General features: G+C 43.1%; 1 protein-coding gene across 1 annotated transcript; it reads right to left on the bottom strand.

Moving 5' to 3' along the window:
• Positions 1-393: 393 nt before the first annotated feature.
• LOC306775424 (msx2-interacting protein) lies at positions 394-17,617 on the bottom strand. The gene is made up of 15 exons (XM_079265849.1): positions 17,527-17,617; positions 15,950-16,264; positions 12,291-12,767; positions 12,015-12,169; positions 11,113-11,313; positions 10,813-10,964; positions 10,603-10,728; positions 10,388-10,501; positions 10,190-10,303; positions 9,993-10,093; positions 2,401-9,697; positions 2,088-2,156; positions 1,790-1,984; positions 1,543-1,701; positions 394-1,382 (listed from the first exon to the last, which is right to left on the bottom strand). Exons 1-15 carry the CDS (start codon positions 17,607-17,609, stop codon positions 1,251-1,253), a joined length of 9,690 nt encoding a protein of 3,229 aa, XP_079121975.1. The 5' UTR covers positions 17,610-17,617; the 3' UTR covers positions 394-1,250.
• Between the last annotated feature and the right edge of the window lie 1,117 nt (positions 17,618-18,734).

Genomic DNA, 18,734 nt, shown 5'->3' with positions numbered 1-18,734 from the left:
GTAAATGTAACAGAGCCAGTTACTTAACAATTCAAAACCAATGAATTGTAACATTTGTTTATGTAAATGAGCAGGTGATTATTCAATTGCCACCGTTTTATAATTGTTTACCTGAACAGAATTCATGTTTATTTTTTCATTATTCTGCTGGTCTATCCCTGCTCGACTATTTTATAATACGAAGTGCCGTAACATTTGGCTTTTGAACTCAACACACCGTTAACAACCCCTTCTGATGTTACCGTAAACCTGTTGTATGAACTGTAACCTGGTTTTTAATAAACGGCACGTCTTGAGCATTAAAGGTTTAGCTCGATAGACATTTTTACCAAATAAAACACATGACATATAAAAACCAAAGGATTATGTCTTAAATATTAAAGTTTTCTTGAGTTTGTTTTATTTGAGTTACAAAATATGAAGTGCAATCAGCAGACTCCACGGCAGAGTTCGCCAACCTTCTTGTGTTACAAGTATTTACACCCAAAAATCAAGGATATCCATCTAAATCTCACACTCTGCATTCTGGTTTGTCCCAGAGTTCAAGTCTCTGTCACGTTGTCCAAGTTCCATTGTCAAAGTTTAAATATTTAAAATATTTACAAGTCCTGTATTCAAAAACTCCCAAATCATAATGTAGCTTGTTCATTGCAAAGGCAGGTGCTGCTTCAGTATTGTGAGAAAAAGAGCAGCGCTGGTTAAACGCACGTGGTCCTCTACAGGGTCTCCAGAGTTTTACAATTAATTCCTCCTCTAAGAGAAAGCCTGGGAGAGATAGTCTGTACATAATTATTTAAAATGACATGTTGAAATGTCTTTTTAGCCATTGCGGTGCAAAGGCTTCTATGATCCACCCTTGCGAAGAAATGAATATGACAATCAATAAAAGACCGATGAAAGAAAAAAGGCCACCAAGATAGTCACTCTTTCATCAAACATCCTGATTTCTTTTTTCTTCAGAGCATCTTCGAACATTAAAATAAAACTCCAATAAATAGAAATACAGCATAGAAATGGTCAAATAAGACTTGATACTGGTTTGTCGATCTCGGACTTCTTTTGAGAAAGACCAAAACACCCGACGGGAGTGACAGAAGAAAAAATAGACTTAAAACAAAAAGCGTTGATAGGGTATCATCCTACACATTCCCATTGGGTCAAGGGGAAAAAAAACGAGTTCTTATTCCTCTGGTTTCCTGAGGCTCATCCGCAAGAACGTCCATTGACAATACGGCTCCCAGCAGTGCCGGTTACACAGAGGTGATGACAATCATGAGGTGCGGTGAGATGCTGGAGATCCTGTTGAGAAGGTCGGGGGCCAGCTGAGATAAGTGGCTCTCTGAAAACTCGCATTGTGGGAAAATCTGCAGCACATAGGCAGGCTGGAAAAACAGAGAAAAAAATCAATTACTACAATTACAATAGCTTATGTGCATCGTTTGAGATTATTTTCACTAATGTAACTTGTATGTATATTTCATTATTAAATATATTGAAAACACATGAAAACGAAAAACCTGAACACTAGCAGTCATGTCTCACCTGATTGGAACCTGGGTTGGGGATATTAATGATACCAGCAGCCAACTTTGCCTGCAAGTAGTTGATGAAAGCGGATTTAAGAGCTTGAGTTTGGTTCAGCACATCGTCTTGATCTCGTCCACAAGGCAAAGCGAGGAGAAGACAGAAGTCGGTGTCTCCCTGTAGGGAGAACAATGTAAATGTTGTTAGACTCCATTTCATGAAACAGAAAAATGACTCAACGGGAGTAAGACAAAAGCACGCGTACCGTCATTCTCCGGGCTACACTCTCTAGTTGTGAAGCCTCGAGCCTCATTCTCTGGACTATCCTAAGCAACGCGCCTCCTTCTTGAAGCGGCAACGACCGATGAGCCAACGCTTTGTTACCGCACACAAAATGCAGCTGGACTGCAGCTGTGTCGTTCTTCAGTGCCAGCAGGCCTTGCCACACAATAGGGTATTTCTGTTCAAATGAGAGACAAAACAAAAGATAAAGTATTTCAGACAAAGACAGCTCTTGTTCAGATACACAACCCTGAACACAATTTATACGAGTTTTGTCTTACCGTCAGCAGCTGCACCATATTAACAGGCTGCGACATCTTGCCATCTGGTTTTGTCTGGGGGTCTGCACCCTGAGGATTCGAGACAATAGTGTAATGCGTCAGGAATAGTTTCTCCAATGTGAAAATATAAACCCACATTTGCATGCATTATTGGCAGCCTCGCTTATCACCACAGCTTTCAAAATGCCCATGAAGTTAACAGCTCTCTAAAAAAAACTGAACAACATTCATGCTGGAAGGATTTATTCCAGGACTGCATTACCTTTAGCTAGGAGTACCTACTAAACTGGAGTGTTAAGTGGAGTGAACTCACCATGGTTGGTGTGACGGTCAGTGGTGGCTGGTTAAGTCCAACAGGAGACGTCTCTGGTATTTGAGAATGGATGCTTCTCGGGTTCGAGTACATCCCAGTATACTCTGGGAATGAGCCACTAGATCCTGGTGGCATTAGCTGAACTCTCTGGGGAGATGCCATAGCTTGCCCGGTTTGTCTGATCGCCATCATTCCATCTTTAGGAAGAGGAGAGTGTGGTCTCTTGGCCTCTAATGGCTTGGTTATATCCTTCTCAGACACACCTTTAGGCAGAACATGTGCTCTTGGAGACAAAGATAAGGGCAGGCTGGAGGATGCAGAAGAGGAGGGAAGGGTCTCTTGAATGTGTCCGGAATGAGAGTCAGTGGCCAATCGTTCTCCCTGTTGGTGCAAGAGGACACGCATATCTCTTTGTGCCATGTACGTTTCTAACGGGACACTGCTCCGCAGAGGCCCGCGAGGATCTGACTGCATAGGCTCCGGTTTTAACTGTGTAGCAGACTGTCTTCCTGAAGCCTGGTGGAAGCGTCTGGCTTCTTCCTGTTCCCCGTCATGACCCCTCAAAGAACCAGGGTTCACCTTGAGAACCTTGTCTCTGCCGACAGCCTGGGGTGAGGTGGGCCGTGACTGCATGGGACCAGACCAAGAGGCGATCGGCTCACTGTGCATCCCATAGCTCATCACAGACAGAGGGGGAGTATTGACCCGGACATCTCCTTGGACAAGATGCCCCACTGGAATAGACTGGTTAACGCGGTGAGGAGACATCCGTCCCAAGCCGCCGGGCACACTGTGAGGTTGCATGATAACCGACTGCTCTGCATGGTGTACACCCGTAATAAACTGTTGCATGGCAGGAAGGCCAGTGGATAACATCACTGGTAGGCCCTTAGGTGACGAGGAGCCAACGGGAGAGGACACTTTAGTAAACTGAGTGTGTGGCTGACCTGACTTGCGAGGGGATCGCGGCTCCTGTTTGATCCCACTGATGTGGGAGGTTGCTCTGTCACCAGCCGTTGTAACAAATCCTACATGGTTGCCAGGTGGAGAGGGCAAATGGGGGCTAATTGCAGGACTTATAGCAGAGGTCCAAGTCTGTTTAGCTCCATCCGTACTGTGAGGATCAGCACTGTCCATTTTCTTTTGATGTTTTATTGGCATGTAATCTTGATGGTAACTCATTACCTGCTGGCTACCCTGTGTGAGACGCTTCACTACTCCTTGAGGTCCAGACTGGTAAGTAGATTCCATCTTTTCCAAACCACTGCTTTCTTGTTTAATAGAAGACAAAGTTGACTGCGTCTTACCAGGATGCCCGTGATCTGTCTGCAATGAAGGCCCCTTCTGAAGTCCTAAATGAGAATGACCATACATTTCCTGTTTTATCTGCGGCATGGACACCAGCTGCTGAGATTCCATGTCACCTGCTGTTGCTTGTGGGATCTGACTTATTTTTGCACTAATCCTCTGTGGTCCCTCCGTTTTCTGGCCTGAGTGGCTCAAGACTACCACTCCTTCAGAAGTATTTACTCTCAGACCTGGACAAGACCCTGTACCAAGAGTCGGGCCTTCGACAATGAAGCGCGCAGCACTTCCGCCTCCATCACCAACAGATGGTCCGTGGTATGATCCAGCATCGTCTTTGCTGGGCCTATAGGCTGCTTTGGGTAGAGTCATGTCGACACAGGGATTTCCAATGTTCATGTTTACTTTGTCCTCAGGAGGCTCAGGAGGGTTGCAAACACGACTGATAACAGAGGTTGCAGTGGACGCAATGACAGAGATCACAGACTTTGTCTCAGGAGATGATAGTGAGGCTGGAGCTCGAACAATAGGTGGAGCTGGATGAGCTGCCATCCCACTGCCAGAAAGTGGTGACTTGTTTGGCACAACAGCTGATTGAGTATTACTTTCAGAGGGGTTCTGATCTCGCAGGGTGGGTAGATTACTCGGAATAGAACTACTGCCTGGCAACGAAATATTTTTATGTTTCATAAGAATCTGCCTCAAGTCACTTGTGCCATGATCTATATCCATGTTTTCAGAGTCGGAGGGTAAAGGCTGGTTTTCCTTGGACGCCAACGGCATGAGAGGTAAACAGGAGACTCCCGTCTCTTTAGCCTGATGGCGCCAATCTGGTGGAGAAACAGGAATTCTGCTTGTTTGAATGGGTCTGATATTTGGCCTGTTGGCTAGGGGAGACAGGGATGGGGAGATGCATTCAGGTGGCACCTGTTGAGGCTTTGGGCATATTTGACTCTTAGACTGGGGGTTAACAGATTTAAGATGTTGAATCGGTTCTTCAGAAGATGACTCGGACTCTGCGTTTACATCTGAAACCATGACAGCTAAAGGCTCCGGTTCTGGCCTCCATGCAGTAGAAGTAATAACCCCAGCAGTTGCTGCTGATGGAGTTGCGGCAGGAACAGTCGTTACACTGGAAGGTGGGCTATCTGCTAAAGGAGTCGTCAACTCCTCACTGATTGAAGGTCCTTCCTTTGAATCTTTTCTTACTTGCTTTGGGCCTTTAGAACGTCTAGGTCTTCCCTTGTTGCCCTTTTTGGGTGTGGCAGATAAGACCGCCTCCTCCTGTACAGCAGGTATATTTGCCTCAGGTTCATTTTCCTTGGCAGGCAAAATCAAGTCTGGTTCAGGTTCTGAACCTACATCTGCCTTTGATGGAGCTGATGGAGCTGCTGGAGCTGATGATACAGTTCCATCTTCAGCAGTTATGGAGTCAATAGCAGCCATGAGTTCTGTCTCGCTAGCAGGATTGGAAGGCTTTTCTTCCTCTGGCTCACTTTTCACTTCTGTTTGCGGGACGGGTTGCGTCGATGGTTCTGTTGGCAAAGCTGGATCGGTAAGTTTAGCGATGTTCCTCAGAGCCTGCTCCAATTCCAGCTGTGAAATTAAATTTTTTGGCGATTCCAGAAGCTCTTTGTTTTCCAAAGTGGCATTTTCCTTTTCATCTTTGTCGGCATTAGTAGACTTTGAAACATGATCACTCTGGTCACCCGGTTTTAACTTTTTTAAAGAATCCTCTTGTTCATCATCCCCTAGTTGAAGAAGATCTTTCACCTCCGTCACATTCAGTCTGATTTTGAGGTTCTTAAGAACAGGAGACTTGGGAGTCCTTGTCAGCTTGGTCTTTCCTCGAACAATCCGGTCTTTTTCCACAGTGGGTTTCTCTTCCAAGACTTGGGAATCCGTCTCTTCCCCATTTGATTTACCTTCACAAGCTTTTTCATGGAAAACATCTTTATTTTTGCCCAATTCCTTTCCCTGTTTGTCTTTCTCCTCGTTCTTTTGGTCAAGTTTTATAGTTGGTTCTTCTTTACATGAACTTGATGAATCTTGCAAAGCCAAGGAATCTTCATCTGTGAAATCCATTTCCTGATCATAATCAGCCGCCTCAGTTTTTTCCCCTTTCCTTGTTGACCCAGATCCTAGGACTGTTGACATTGGATTCAATGAACTCTTTGTGCCATGAGGGGATGTTTTTCCTTTTGACACTCGTTCCCCACCTTCGGATTCATTTGAATCTGTATCTTTATTGTCCATTTTAGATTTTTCGACTTTAACTGTTGAACTCTCATCGCCTTGTTTGCGATTCTTGGGAGGACGGCCCCGTTTATTTGTAGGGATTGGGGCAGGTGGATCCTGCTCGATATTCTGTTGTGTTGCATCTTTGTCTGTAGCTCGCTTTCGCGCAGAGCGCGGCGACTCCGTTTCCTTTCCAGAACGAACTGGCGCATCATCTTCAACTGGAGTGGCATACACTGATTTAACGTTCCTTCGTCTTGCTCTGCCTGCGGATATGCCCGGCTCTGACATATCAGCTTCTGATCCATGAATAGGAGATTTACCTGTGGACCTTGATTCAGCTCTTGGGGATGATCCACGTTTCAGCTTCTCTTTGTCAATGCGCTCACTCTTGCGTGTTGATATGATGGGAACTGGAGAAACGTGAGCAGGTGACTGTTTGCACTTTTTATTTTTCATTTCTTTTGTTTTATGCTCTTTCTGAGGTGAGACTGGCTCGTCATTTGTGTCATTATCAATGGGCATCTGCAATTTACTAACTTGAAGTTTTCTCTCTACCTCGGGCTCTGCTTCTGCTTTCCAAACAGTGTGGCTTTCTTTCTCTTCCTCTAGAAGACTAGGTGGTGTAGGACTAGCAGCTTCAGGCACTTCTGGTTGTGTTGTCTCAGGATCCAGCTCTGCTTCTGAAATGCTAACAAACTCATCGTGAGAATCACGCCGGCATGGTTTTTCAATACAGGGAGGTTTTACATCCTCAGTAATATCCAATTTCCCTTCAGATGGAGACAGTTTACATCTATACACTGAAAAACTGGGTTCAGGTGCTGCTATTTGTGCAGGTTCAGTGTCAGATGGTGCCTCGGGTAATGGGTGGTGCATGGGTATGGCGGGTTCATTTTCTGTCACCTCTTCTTTTATCTCTTCCTTTATGACAGACACAGGGGTAAATAGAGGGGCTCGGATTAACGAAACACATTTCTCTTCTTTGACCACAGAAGTTGGTGTGATTCTGGGTTCAGAGATCAGTTCTTCAGCAGGACTGATCGGTTTAATTTCTGGCTCCATGATAGATTCCATTGTTTCAGGCGACTGCAAAGCGTGTTGCTCTTGAACAGGTGCCTTTTCCACTTTAATCTCATCTATGGGCACGGTTTCTACTTTCACCTCTTGCAGCGGATGGGGTTTATTCTTCTGCTGTTGCAGTCGTGTGAGTTCCAAAAAACGACTATGGAAAAGGACAACTGGCCCCGTGTCAAGTTCACCATCTCCTGTCCCTTGCTGACCAGGCTGCTGGTTGTGTGTATGTTCAGGTTCTTCATGTTTGCGTTCCAAGTGTTGAAGTCGTCTAGAGTCCAGCTCAAAGACGGGGCTGTAAAGGAAGCGTGAGGCAAAGAGTTCCCTGCGTTCCTGCTCCTCTGGCTGAGGCTCCTCCTTCCTGTCATCAACTTTGTCTTCGGATCCACTTCGAATCTTTTTCTTTTTCATGTACCAGGAAGGTGTCGGCCGCGGTGCTGATTCTACCTTCTCAGTATCCTTTCTGTTGCGTAAACTTGCAAAGTGAGAACCATAATCCAAAAATGACCAGTTATCTTCTCTTGAAGAGGATAGAGATTTTGCACGTTCGAGCAGAGCCTTTGTATCAGGTGTGATAGTTTGATCAAGTGCAAAGGAGTAGAATTTGTTTCTTTCAAGATGTGCTAGTTTGGGGTCTGAAAACCTGTCAACCCTTGGCCTCTCGGTAAAAGGCATAGATGTGGACGGCATGGGAGAGTGGGGTTTGTTCTCCCGGTCCTCCTCAGAGTCAGATCGTACTTCCCCAGGCTCCAAGTCATGCCAAATACCATATTCCAAACGCTTGCGATTGTGAATGTTCTTACTTAGACTTCCAGAAAGGTTCAGGTCAGGTAACAAGTCTTTGTTAACTCTGCTCTCCCATCTCTTTTGTTGCTCTTCTTCCACACTAAGTGAAGGAGTGTTTGGCTTGTTTGCCTGTGTGTTATGTGTCCTTTTGACTAATAGCTCCAGAACTGGGTGAATCTTTTCCTCATTTCGACATAACTCTTTCTGAGAAGGGTCCACGAAGTCCTCATCCACATGGTGAGGGAAGTGCTGATGTCCTGGAGAGATGTTGTTCCAGTCAGGATCTTCACTCTTTTGTCTAAAGCTCCTGTAGACTCGCTCCCTCTTAATTCCTGGGTCAGTTTCAAAGAGGTCTAGTTTCTTTAGTTTGTGAGATGGGAAATTATCTGTGACATCCTCAGGTGGTTTACCAACTTCATGCACAAGACTGCGATGTTCCAAGTCCTCTGCTTCACTTCCTAGAGGACTTCCTGGTTTGTCCGATTTGTCAGACTCACGCTGCTGTTGCTGCTGGTGCAACCGTCTATTTTGCTCCATTTGCTTGCGGTAACTCTGAGAGAGGTCAATATCAACATAGCCTTCCTTGTTTTTACCACTTTTGTCAGAGTCAGCATTCGGAGCACCAAATTTGAAAGCAGCGAGGTGTTCTTGCTCTCTTATACTGCTTTGGTCTGGAATCACTTCATGGGAAAACCTTCGGGATGAAGTGTGCCCTGGATGTCGTTTTGACTCCAGTGGATCCAAAGATCCCTCTGACTTCTCTCTTTGCCCTCTAAGGTCCTCTTGACCATCCTTCTGAGTGCCACTTTTTTCAGCCTTGAGTCTTGAATCTCTCCGTTGTGAATCTTTGTTTTTGTCAGTGTCCGACTCTTTTGAATATGTAGCACTAGCACTAAACTCAGAGGAGGGAAAAACATCCTCCTCCTCATGCCTGCTTCTTTTCTGACGAATAGTCCTGCCACCGGAATCAGCAAAGCGCCTTTTTCTTGCAGCAAGCCGATCTGAATCCACTGATGCATCTTTCCCATCATTTCCAACGTCAGGCTTTAGATGTTTCTTGAGTCTGTTTTTTCCATCCAAGTCTGAATTCTCACCTTTACTCACTTCAGATCTTTCACTTTTTACAGAGTCATGATGAGCAGTTGACGACTGATTTCCAGCAAGAGACTCCCCATCCCCTTTACTTTTCTGCTTCTCATGAGCATCCTGGTCTGATCCCCGTCCTCTTCCAGCCCCTCCATCTAAACTTGTCTCAAGCTCTGGTTCAGGTAGAGGATTGGATGGAGATTGCCCCTTTGCTTTCCTTGATTTAATCTTCTCAGCTTTGTCTTTGTCACCTTTCTCTTTTCGTTTTGCACGTTTGGTTTTCTCAGCACCTGCCACACGATCTGGTTGGCTGGTCTTATCACTCTTCGTGGCAACTTCCAGCAGGGTCTTTTCAGATTTATCAAAGTGTGGTGGCGACATTGAACTCACACTACCACTTCGCTCAGAGGACTGGCTGTAAACCCGACGTTCTGGGTCTCTGGGAACCCGCTCAGATGGTGAAGGCGATACTGTAGGAGTAACAGGGCGCCTCGGATGGGAAGGGCTCCACCTGGTGCGGTCAGCCTCAAAACGTTCTCGCTCTCTTTCTCGCTCTCTTTGAATATATGTGTATTTCCGGATGTCTTGTTCAAAAGGGTCTCTGTAATCCCGGTAGTCTCTTGGGTCTTCATGATAACGTGGGTCAAAGTGCTCCCCTTGATAGTGTTCCAGTTCAGGAAAACGTTCTCTACTGCGAGCAGCAAAGTCTCGTCGAGCTTCCTCTGGATAGATGCCAGGGGTTGCTCGTATATTCTCATAGTAAGCCCTTTCTGTAGGAAATTCATGGAATGGAGGTCTGCGTTCCTCTCTGTAGAGCGAATGGGAGGAGACAAGCAATGACATTTGTTAAACTAAATAATTTATCTTTTCATAAAGTAGCACAGTTACTTTCAGATTAAGAAGGGCTAAAATATTTTGCTGCGGCATTGTTATTCTAAAGATTTTCACTTTACATCCAACATGTATTTATCAGGGTTGATTCAATTTGAAAGAACGGTTTGAAATAGCAATTTTATCAATTGACAAATTTCTTACATTTCAAATATGCATATACAACTGTGGTCAATATCTCATGCATGCAATTCAAACCATGGGAAATTTACCGTCGTTCAGCAGGAATTTCATAGATGTCTCTAATGTCTTGACCAGATGCCTGCATAGATCGGTAGAATGCCATCTGACTCTCTTGACTTGCAAAATCCACCTTTAACAAATCAATTAAATAAATAAGTTCTCCACAAATACATATATGCATGAAAAATACATTTTACTAACAAACTCAATGATTGTTACTGTTTACCTTTATTTTATTGCCTCCAATCTTCCAACCTTTGGTCTCCCTTACAGCTGCCTGAGCAAAATCTGTGTTGTTGTACAAGATGAGGCCCATCCCTTTCAATCTATCAAACACAACCTACAAAAGGACAAAACAATACATTTAGAGTTGTGTAAACTATACAGCATTAAATCTTAAGCAAGAGAAAATACAACACCTTACCTTAACTACATGTCCATAGCGGCAGAAATGCCGTGTGAGGTATTGCTCTGTGACACTGGTTGCTAAACCATCGAGCCAAACACACGTCGTGGGCATACTCTTCCCAAACCCAAGCTTCAAAGAGAAACGGAACAGCAGCTGTGTTATATACACAGAATACATTGAAAACTTACTCGGAGCAGAAATTATACTCTTGTTAACTGTAAAAACACTACCTTTAGTCTGTTGCTTCCCAGATACTCTCCATCCATCTTCTTAATGGCCTTGCAGACACTGGCAATATCAGAATACTGCACAAAGGCATATTGGGGAACTCCATTTACTTTCTTGATGTCAATGTCCTTGAGGAGAAAAGACAGAACAATTAGAGACCCGTATCAAACGTAAAATGTACCGATTTACAGTTCAGTAAGATGGTAGCATACCACAATTTCGCCAAAGCGTTGAAAAATGTCAAGGAGTTGTTGATAACTGGTGGTCTTCTCAAGGTTGCCTATAAACAGTGTCCTTGTGGCCTTTGGGTGGAACTCATCTATCCGACCATCCAAGGGCCTGAATTCATTTTCACTCTCTGTTTCTGAGGGGAAGGACGAGGTTTATCATCAACAGTACTGACATGCTGCTAAATGTCACAAAAACTGTTTTATGTAATAATGTTTTGTGAATTAATTTGTTGGCACCAAGTGTTCATCACACTGCTGTTTTGTATATTTTTTATCAATTACCTGGGCCATTCCAGGCCGTGACTTCGATAAGCATGCCGAAAAAGAGCTTTCCTTTGGAGACAGTGAGGGCTTTCTCTTGATCCTCTTGTTGCCTGAAGAACACCAAACCATAGCGGTCTTCTGAAGCTCCATGGATCTGCACTGAGGTCACTTTCCCATGTTTCTTGAATTCATGGAAAAGTCCATCTTTTAAACTCGTGTCTGTAGACGGTAAAAAAGAAAAAAAAGATTACTCTCCAATGCTTATCTTCAAAAAGAGTACTGAAAACCTGTACCGTTATATCACATTTAGCCTCTTTAGTGTACATTTCATGGAGTACCTTTAAAGAATTTAAATGTTTGTAGGAGTAGGTAAATATGCTACTAATGGCGTGTACACTTTAGTAGGTAAAACATTCTTGGCAGGTACAATTTAGTTTACTATCCCGTGGCATGTAAATAAGTGTTAAATAGATAATAGCTTTCAACGGCATGATTGGACACTGCTGCTGTATATAAATCAGCATTAGAAATTTCAACAGCAGTTCAGGTCTCCATCCTCAATTTGAAACAATGCCCTCTGGCAACCATTAAAGCCCATAACACAAAGTTAATTTGATTAAAATAAGATTTCTGTACACCAACAGAAATGCACATTTGCAGGAACCCAAACCTCTGAACACGGTCACATGATCACCTGTGCAACTTAATTTGGATTTGTTTTATCTACATGATGATGTGTGCACTTATGTCCACTTTGTTTCCAAGTTCTGGCAAAAGCAATTTATACATTTTATGGATAAGATGGTGTCCTCCAGCCCTTTCAGGACATGACAATGTATTGATACTTCTGAGTGAGTATGAGAGGTAAAAGTGGTTGTTGGTATGACTCTGTGGGAGAGTCTTGACATGTAGAAACTCACCCGTGGAGCGCACTGGTAGATTTTGCACTTTAATTCCAAAGCTTCTGCGTGGCTCATCGGAGTCAAGCCCCATAGAAGACTGAGTCGGGGCGTGTGTAGCTGAAGACTGAGCAGAGTGCGCCCGAGAACCATCACTGGAGCTGCTGTTTGAATCGCTGTCGTCACAAAAAAGAAGAACAATGATTAGACACTTGTCGGTCTGAGTTTAAATAGTTTTTGTTGATACCCGTTCATGTTTCCCCATGAAGCTTTAATATCGTAACATAATTGTCACACCTGCCGCTGCCCGTGCTGCTGGTGCTGCTGACAGAATCGGAGCTCGAAGATCTGCTGTGGGATCGAGATTGTGGACCTCTCCCGGGGGACAAAGGAGCTCTTTTAGGGGAATGAGGCGTTTTGGGGGTTTGTCCCGTGGTCCGTTGTGGGGAAGGGTGCCTCGACTGTGAGGAATGAGATGATCGGCTCCGGCGGTGATGGTAGGTTCTATCAACCCGTCGTCCTCTGTCATCTCTGTATAGGTCACGTCGTGTAGAGTTAGTCAGAGTAAAGGGGTCTCGAACTCTAGAGTCAAAATGTGGGTCTGTTGCTTCAAAGCTCCCCCCGATGGCACTGCTTCCTGGACCAGCAGCAGCAAACATGGAACGATCACGGTAATAGTCTGCGTTGTAGTGACGCTGTCTTTCGAAAGTGCCACTGCGCTCATGGTGTCCGTACGGGCTGTGGTCATACGCACGTTCACGGCTTTCTGTGCTACTGTGAAATGAGAACAGGGCAGAGAGGAGGAAAAGGGAATTACTATGAGGATGTCGAAAAAAAGTCAAGAAAAAAACAACAATTTCCTAATAAAATATGACATTTAAGAGCACAACAGCGAAAATCTAAATGGGTCGGTACAGCAAGGACACAGCTGAAAGGAGGCCAGATAATCTGTGCAGCTTGATACTTAATAATGTAGAGATCCTTTCATTCTTGCCGTAGCAAAATGTATTTGTCTGTCTCTGGCAATGTGTGGTCACTGATCCCCTCTATTGGGTTCCAGTTGATCAATTAAGAAAACAGAAGTGCTCAACTTTGATAAAAGTTACCACGAGGAACTTTCACTTTCATTCACTTACGACTGCTGGTCGAAGGCAGCAGCGTAGCCGGCTCTGGGTCTGTCCGCGGTGGGCTGGTCTGGTTTACTTATGTTGGTCATAAAGAGGCACAAGTGTTAAATTGACTGTTTTATAATCAATTCAAAGTTCCTCACAGTAACTATAAAGAACTGCTTAACAACTTTTCAGCCACAAGTTTCACAACAAAAGTTGCATATTTTCATTCATGTAACTTTTGAGACATGTGTGTGTGTCTTTTTCTAAACATCTCTCTCTCTATATATATATATATATATATATATCACAACAAATAGGTCAAACTATTTGATTCATTAAGATGTGACATAATGGGGTGAAGCTATCAAATGCTGGCACTGTCTGTAAACACTATAACAGACAACGGTTAACAGAGAGAGGGTGCCATATGCTGTACCGATTGGAAAGCCTTTTGAGGCAAATTTCTGATATTGGGCTTATATAAATAAAATTGACTTTACTTTTGTGCCACTGCTAAACTGTCAGCAGCCTAAAATTACATTTCATTTTCTGACACGCACACTTTACTATACTGTAAATTCATAAACAGTCACGTGAAACAAAGACGCCCCAGACTTTGTCAGTACTACCTTCTTTGTTTCATTATGAAGATCTACTCATATGAACACATAATTAATTAAGCAATGTTGAAAGTATGTTCTTAGTGTGGTTCAATTACTTTCACTTGCAATAACATTAAGCACATTTGGCTGCTCTGGGTGTCCAGGGGAGCTGATTTCAGAGTTTGACTGTTCATGAACTATTGCTGGTAAGAAAAAGAAAATAAAAATATAACATTTCTTTTCAATATTCAACCGTACAACTCTCCCATCGAGGAGCTCAGTGGTACTGAAATTTAAAATGCCATGCAGTTCAGATAGATGTACTTAATGTGAAAATAATACTCTGTAGTATTTATGTGTTGCTGAAAAAAAAGAAAAAAAAGAAGAGGCACTTGCATAAAGAAATGACAATTACATATATGTATTATATATGCATTTTATAAAACAGATGTTCTCCTCTGTTGCATCAAATCAATCTTTTCCCTAAAAGCAGTGCAAAACCTAATATTAGACAAAGCACTAAGGAATGTTAGAGAAAGAAAATATGCAGAGGGCAGAGCAATACCAACCTTTTTGGAAAGAAGTAACCGAAACTAATCCAAATAAATTCTAGGTGGATCAGAATGTGAGAGCCCGAATAAAAAACCAAGGGGGAAAAATCAAATGATCTAATTAGGCAAAAACGGATCTCTTGAATCGCACTGCACATTATCTTCAAATACTGTGGAGCACCAGGCCAGTAGGTTGTTGATGTATAATCCAGTTAGGCTACTTAATTCTCTTCACTGGATGGAAAAAGGAAAAAACAAAACAATCACAGAAATGGACCTCTTTATGGATTTCTGGACTTGTTTAAAAAAAAAAAAAAAAAAAAACTACAGTAACATAAGACCGTAATAAATAAATATGGATTTAAAAGAAAAATATGATGAACTTCAGGGGAATTGAGGGAATTCCAGGTCGACTAGAGTAAGTTGGTGCCCAAATGGAAGATACATCCAACCGGCTCAATCTTGTCTTGTACGTCAGTAAGTTCCAAAAGTTACGTTCCACCGATAATATCAAGTAGTTTAAAAATCATACAAGCGTGTAGACTCGCAGACACTATGATCACGGCATATAAACTCCTCGTGGGCTCACAGGCATCTTAATTCCACAATCCAAGGATCTTATGGGGCGTACGTACTGGAAGGCTTCATCTTTTGGCAGTAACATTTCAAGTTACTTGGTAAAAGTTGTCTTCAGCTCTCTTTAACATACTCTAAAGTGCTCTTCTCCTCATCGAGCTGAGGCCTTACACAGCTACATCCACGCCTCGAGTAATCCAGATAAATGGTTGCTACACCTATCCACACTAGGGCCCACATCAGTACATCCAACATGGATGTGCGTACATCCAGGAGGGTACATCCCAACTAGGCTGTCTTCATGCGTCTTCATGGCCATCAATCCTAAACAAGAATAGCTCCACAATCTTGTTGTTCGGATCCTCCGTGTTCTTGCAAAGTCTTCTTGTAATAGCTTCCGTATTTGGGACATAAATTGGTTATTGCATGTAGTTAATCTCACCCTAAAATGACTGAGATAGCCTTGAATATATGAACTATATATCGGTATTTCTTGTGATGTGTAACAAATGTGAAGTTCTTCCATCCACTTGTTGAAAACTTTAATCCAGAACAAGCTGTATCCACAGATGCGAAAAAATGGTAAAATTAGTCCATCCATCGCCAGTAGCCAAGAGGGGAAAAAACTGACCACCCGAGATGGGAGATCCTTGACATAATGATATATTACCCGACTAGATTCTTCAAAGAAAAGTACATCCTTTATAATTGGGATTTACTTCCACTTTCAAGCGATTCCAAGTAAAATCGAGGTTAGATCCCATATTTAGGAGGAAAATGTTTGAAAAGTATCCAAAAGATCCCCACGGTAGTTCCCCACAAAATGTAATAAATCCAAAACTCAACAGGATATTCCTCACAGATGTAATATCCAAACCAGATGTCAAACCTCGAATTATAGTTAACTTACCAAATGATAATGTGTAGTTAATTTAATTAGTTCCCATGGGAAAGGCGAGTCAATTATGATGAAAAGTGGAACGATCCCTAATTACCTTTGTGCAACCCCCTTGAGGCATCTATCCCTCACGCATATCCCCACTATGTGTTACGGTTTTACACCTATCCAATACCTAGATTCCCCTGGATTGTATGGGGAGGCCGCGTCCACTTACCCATCTATTCTCCGTTCATAACGTCCCTCTCTGGTGTGAAGGGAAACAGGTGGGCCAAACACTGGACCAACTGTTCCCCTAGTGAATGCTGTAACATCTCGACTGCTCGAGGGTGAGCTGTCTTCAAGGCCCCGAACAGCACTAGGGACTGACCCAGGTTCATTGTAGTCAGTCCGAAGGTCCCTGTCTCCCATCTTGTTGACAGCGTTGTGAGCCTTCTGCGCACTTTTGATATCCACAAAATCCACAAAGGCTGCCACACCACCCTCTGACCCTCGCTTCCGCAGGACTTTGACACTTTCCACACGTCCATACCTGTGGAAATTACAACGAAAAACAAAGAGGAAATTACACATGCACCAGCTAAGAGTAGAGAAAGTGTAGCCATTTCTCTGTATGCCAGAGCCTGGTAAATGGAGAGCAGAAGAAGCAGTGATACAAAAAAAAAAATAATAATAAAAAAGGGGAATTATTTACCTCCAATTACCAAAGTAACTTAACATTAATGTTTCTTTTTTGACCACTTAACAGCAAAAACTGCAATAGTTATGCTAATGACTACACGTCATGTTACAAGTAATGTTGGGAGTGTTACGGTTTCTAAACAAACCGAAGATCCCTCTGGGACCTAACATGTCAAATATCAGTGTTTAACAACTATAAAAAGCACGAGACACCTAGCTAGTAAGGCTGTACCACAGTAGGACTCGTAAACGATGACTGGATGTAATGTTCCCGTGTGTTGTGTGTGAGCGTGTTGAGTTCAGGGACCATTACATAACGTACGTTAGCAAAACGATTAAGATTAGCCTATATGGGTTTAAATTACTTCTACAAACAATGGGAGGCATACACGTTTATGCTTTTAGCTCGATTTATATTCAAACACTTGGGTACTAGCTATTGGGAGCAAAACCTGGTTTGCAATTTACATGTAAATTGCCCTATTTGAAAACAACACAGCGTACGTTAGCTAAATTTAAGTAAGCAATAGTGATGGCTACCGACGTCGAGCTGATCAACAACTTGCTAACATTCGTTATCAGCTTGGTGAGTTTATTGGTCGTCGCAGATTTTTGATTCTTCACATTTTAATATTTCTCAAACACGGTTGATCAGAGAAATAACGTCACGAGTCGCACGTTCCCACTGGCTAAAATAGCACAAGTCATCTCATGTTATTTGACCTGCTGTCCAGCTAACGTTAGCTGCCTTTTGGCTCGTACTGATCATGTAAACGTCTCGACTTCCCACAAAATGGTTGGTTGGGTGGTAGCTCGGTGGCTAGAAAACCGAGCTACTAGCCCACTGGGTTTAGCAAAAGTTGGCCAATTTATATTAACGGTAAACATTTACACTTGAGTGGTTCCATACCAAAAATTTCAGTTCAACAAATATAGCTGTGCTGCAACACAGCACAGACAACACATAGGAAACCCCGACTTGTGAAACTTAAGAAATGCTAACGTTAGCTGTGTTAGCATTAGTCGCAGGCTGACTGTTGCAACTGGCTAACGTTAGTACTGAAGCTAGCGCGCGCTGCTTGGCCAACGGAGGATCCCTCTTGCGTAACCTACCGTTTAAAATGCTCCACAATTTTCTCCTCTCGAACATGTTCGGGTAAATTTCCCACCCAAAGGTGTCTGGTTTCCCGAACCATCTTGCGCGATTCTTCCCCCCTTCACACACATATGATCATGCACGTTTCTAATCCCTGCCTGTCGGCGGTCCGCCTGAACAAAATGAACGACGGGGGACTCCGTGAATAATCTGGGCCTGTAGGCTGCTGCCCGTTTAGCTTTAGCTGATGCGTCCTCAATCCATGCACGTGGACGCGCGTGAGACTCGCTCCTGGTGGTTTTGGGTGCGAGCTGCGCGGCCCCGGGCTCGTATGCAGGGCGTGCTTGACAGAGTTACGAATGCACACAACAGTGAGCACGCGATTTATTATAAAACAACAAACTGCATGCAGCCCGCGAGCAGTGTTTGATCGCGGAGTCACTCGCTTTTTGTCTGCAAGGTAATCAATGTTCTTGATTATAATACATCCCAGTTGCAGAAAAGGAGATCCAATCGTAATTGAACGTGACAGTGTTGGATAAAAGCTTAACTTTCGTTCAATCATAATAAGTTGAACTATTCCTTTCAAGTTGAATAAAGTCTATAAAGGCTGATGATTATCGCAACCCAGTCAATGGAAACTAGGGCTTAATGGCAACTAGGGCTTAATGGCAATCTTTCGACCATTATTTTTCAATTAATCACTTATTAGTTTTATAAAATGCGAATGTGGAAACTGTCACATTTTCAGAATCCAAAAATGACGTCGTCAAACTACCTGTTTTGTCCCACAACAGGCTGAAAACCAGAGCTATTCAGTTGATAATGACAAAGAAAAGAAGGCAAATCACAGTTAGCTGAAACTAGCAAATGTTTGTCATTTTAGCTTGATAAATTATTTAAAAATCGATGGTCAAAACTGATCAGTAGACTCAATGTGTGCACTCGCAAAAACTAAAAACAAAACATATTTTGCTGGTCAGAAAGGGTCACCAGACTAGGTTCCGACCCTTTGCCCCCTTTGGCCAGCTCTCATTAAACATAATTGGATTTAATGGGCAACCTAAAGTGAGACGATACATTTTGCTGAACAACGGCCACTGTGGCCACAAAGTGATGATGGTAAATATGAACAGTACCATCAGTAGACTCCTAAAGTAACCAAAGAGATTCAGTAATGTCTCACAACAATATCTATCTAAACTTTGATAACATTAGCTAATAT

The sequence above is a fragment of the Melanostigma gelatinosum genome (genome assembly GCF_949748355.1).
Source record: "Melanostigma gelatinosum genome assembly, chromosome: 3".
Classification (NCBI taxonomy): Eukaryota; Metazoa; Chordata; class Actinopteri; order Perciformes; family Zoarcidae; genus Melanostigma; species Melanostigma gelatinosum.
Note: the sequence above shows the minus strand (reverse complement) of the source record. Positions and strands in the feature narration are given on the sequence as shown.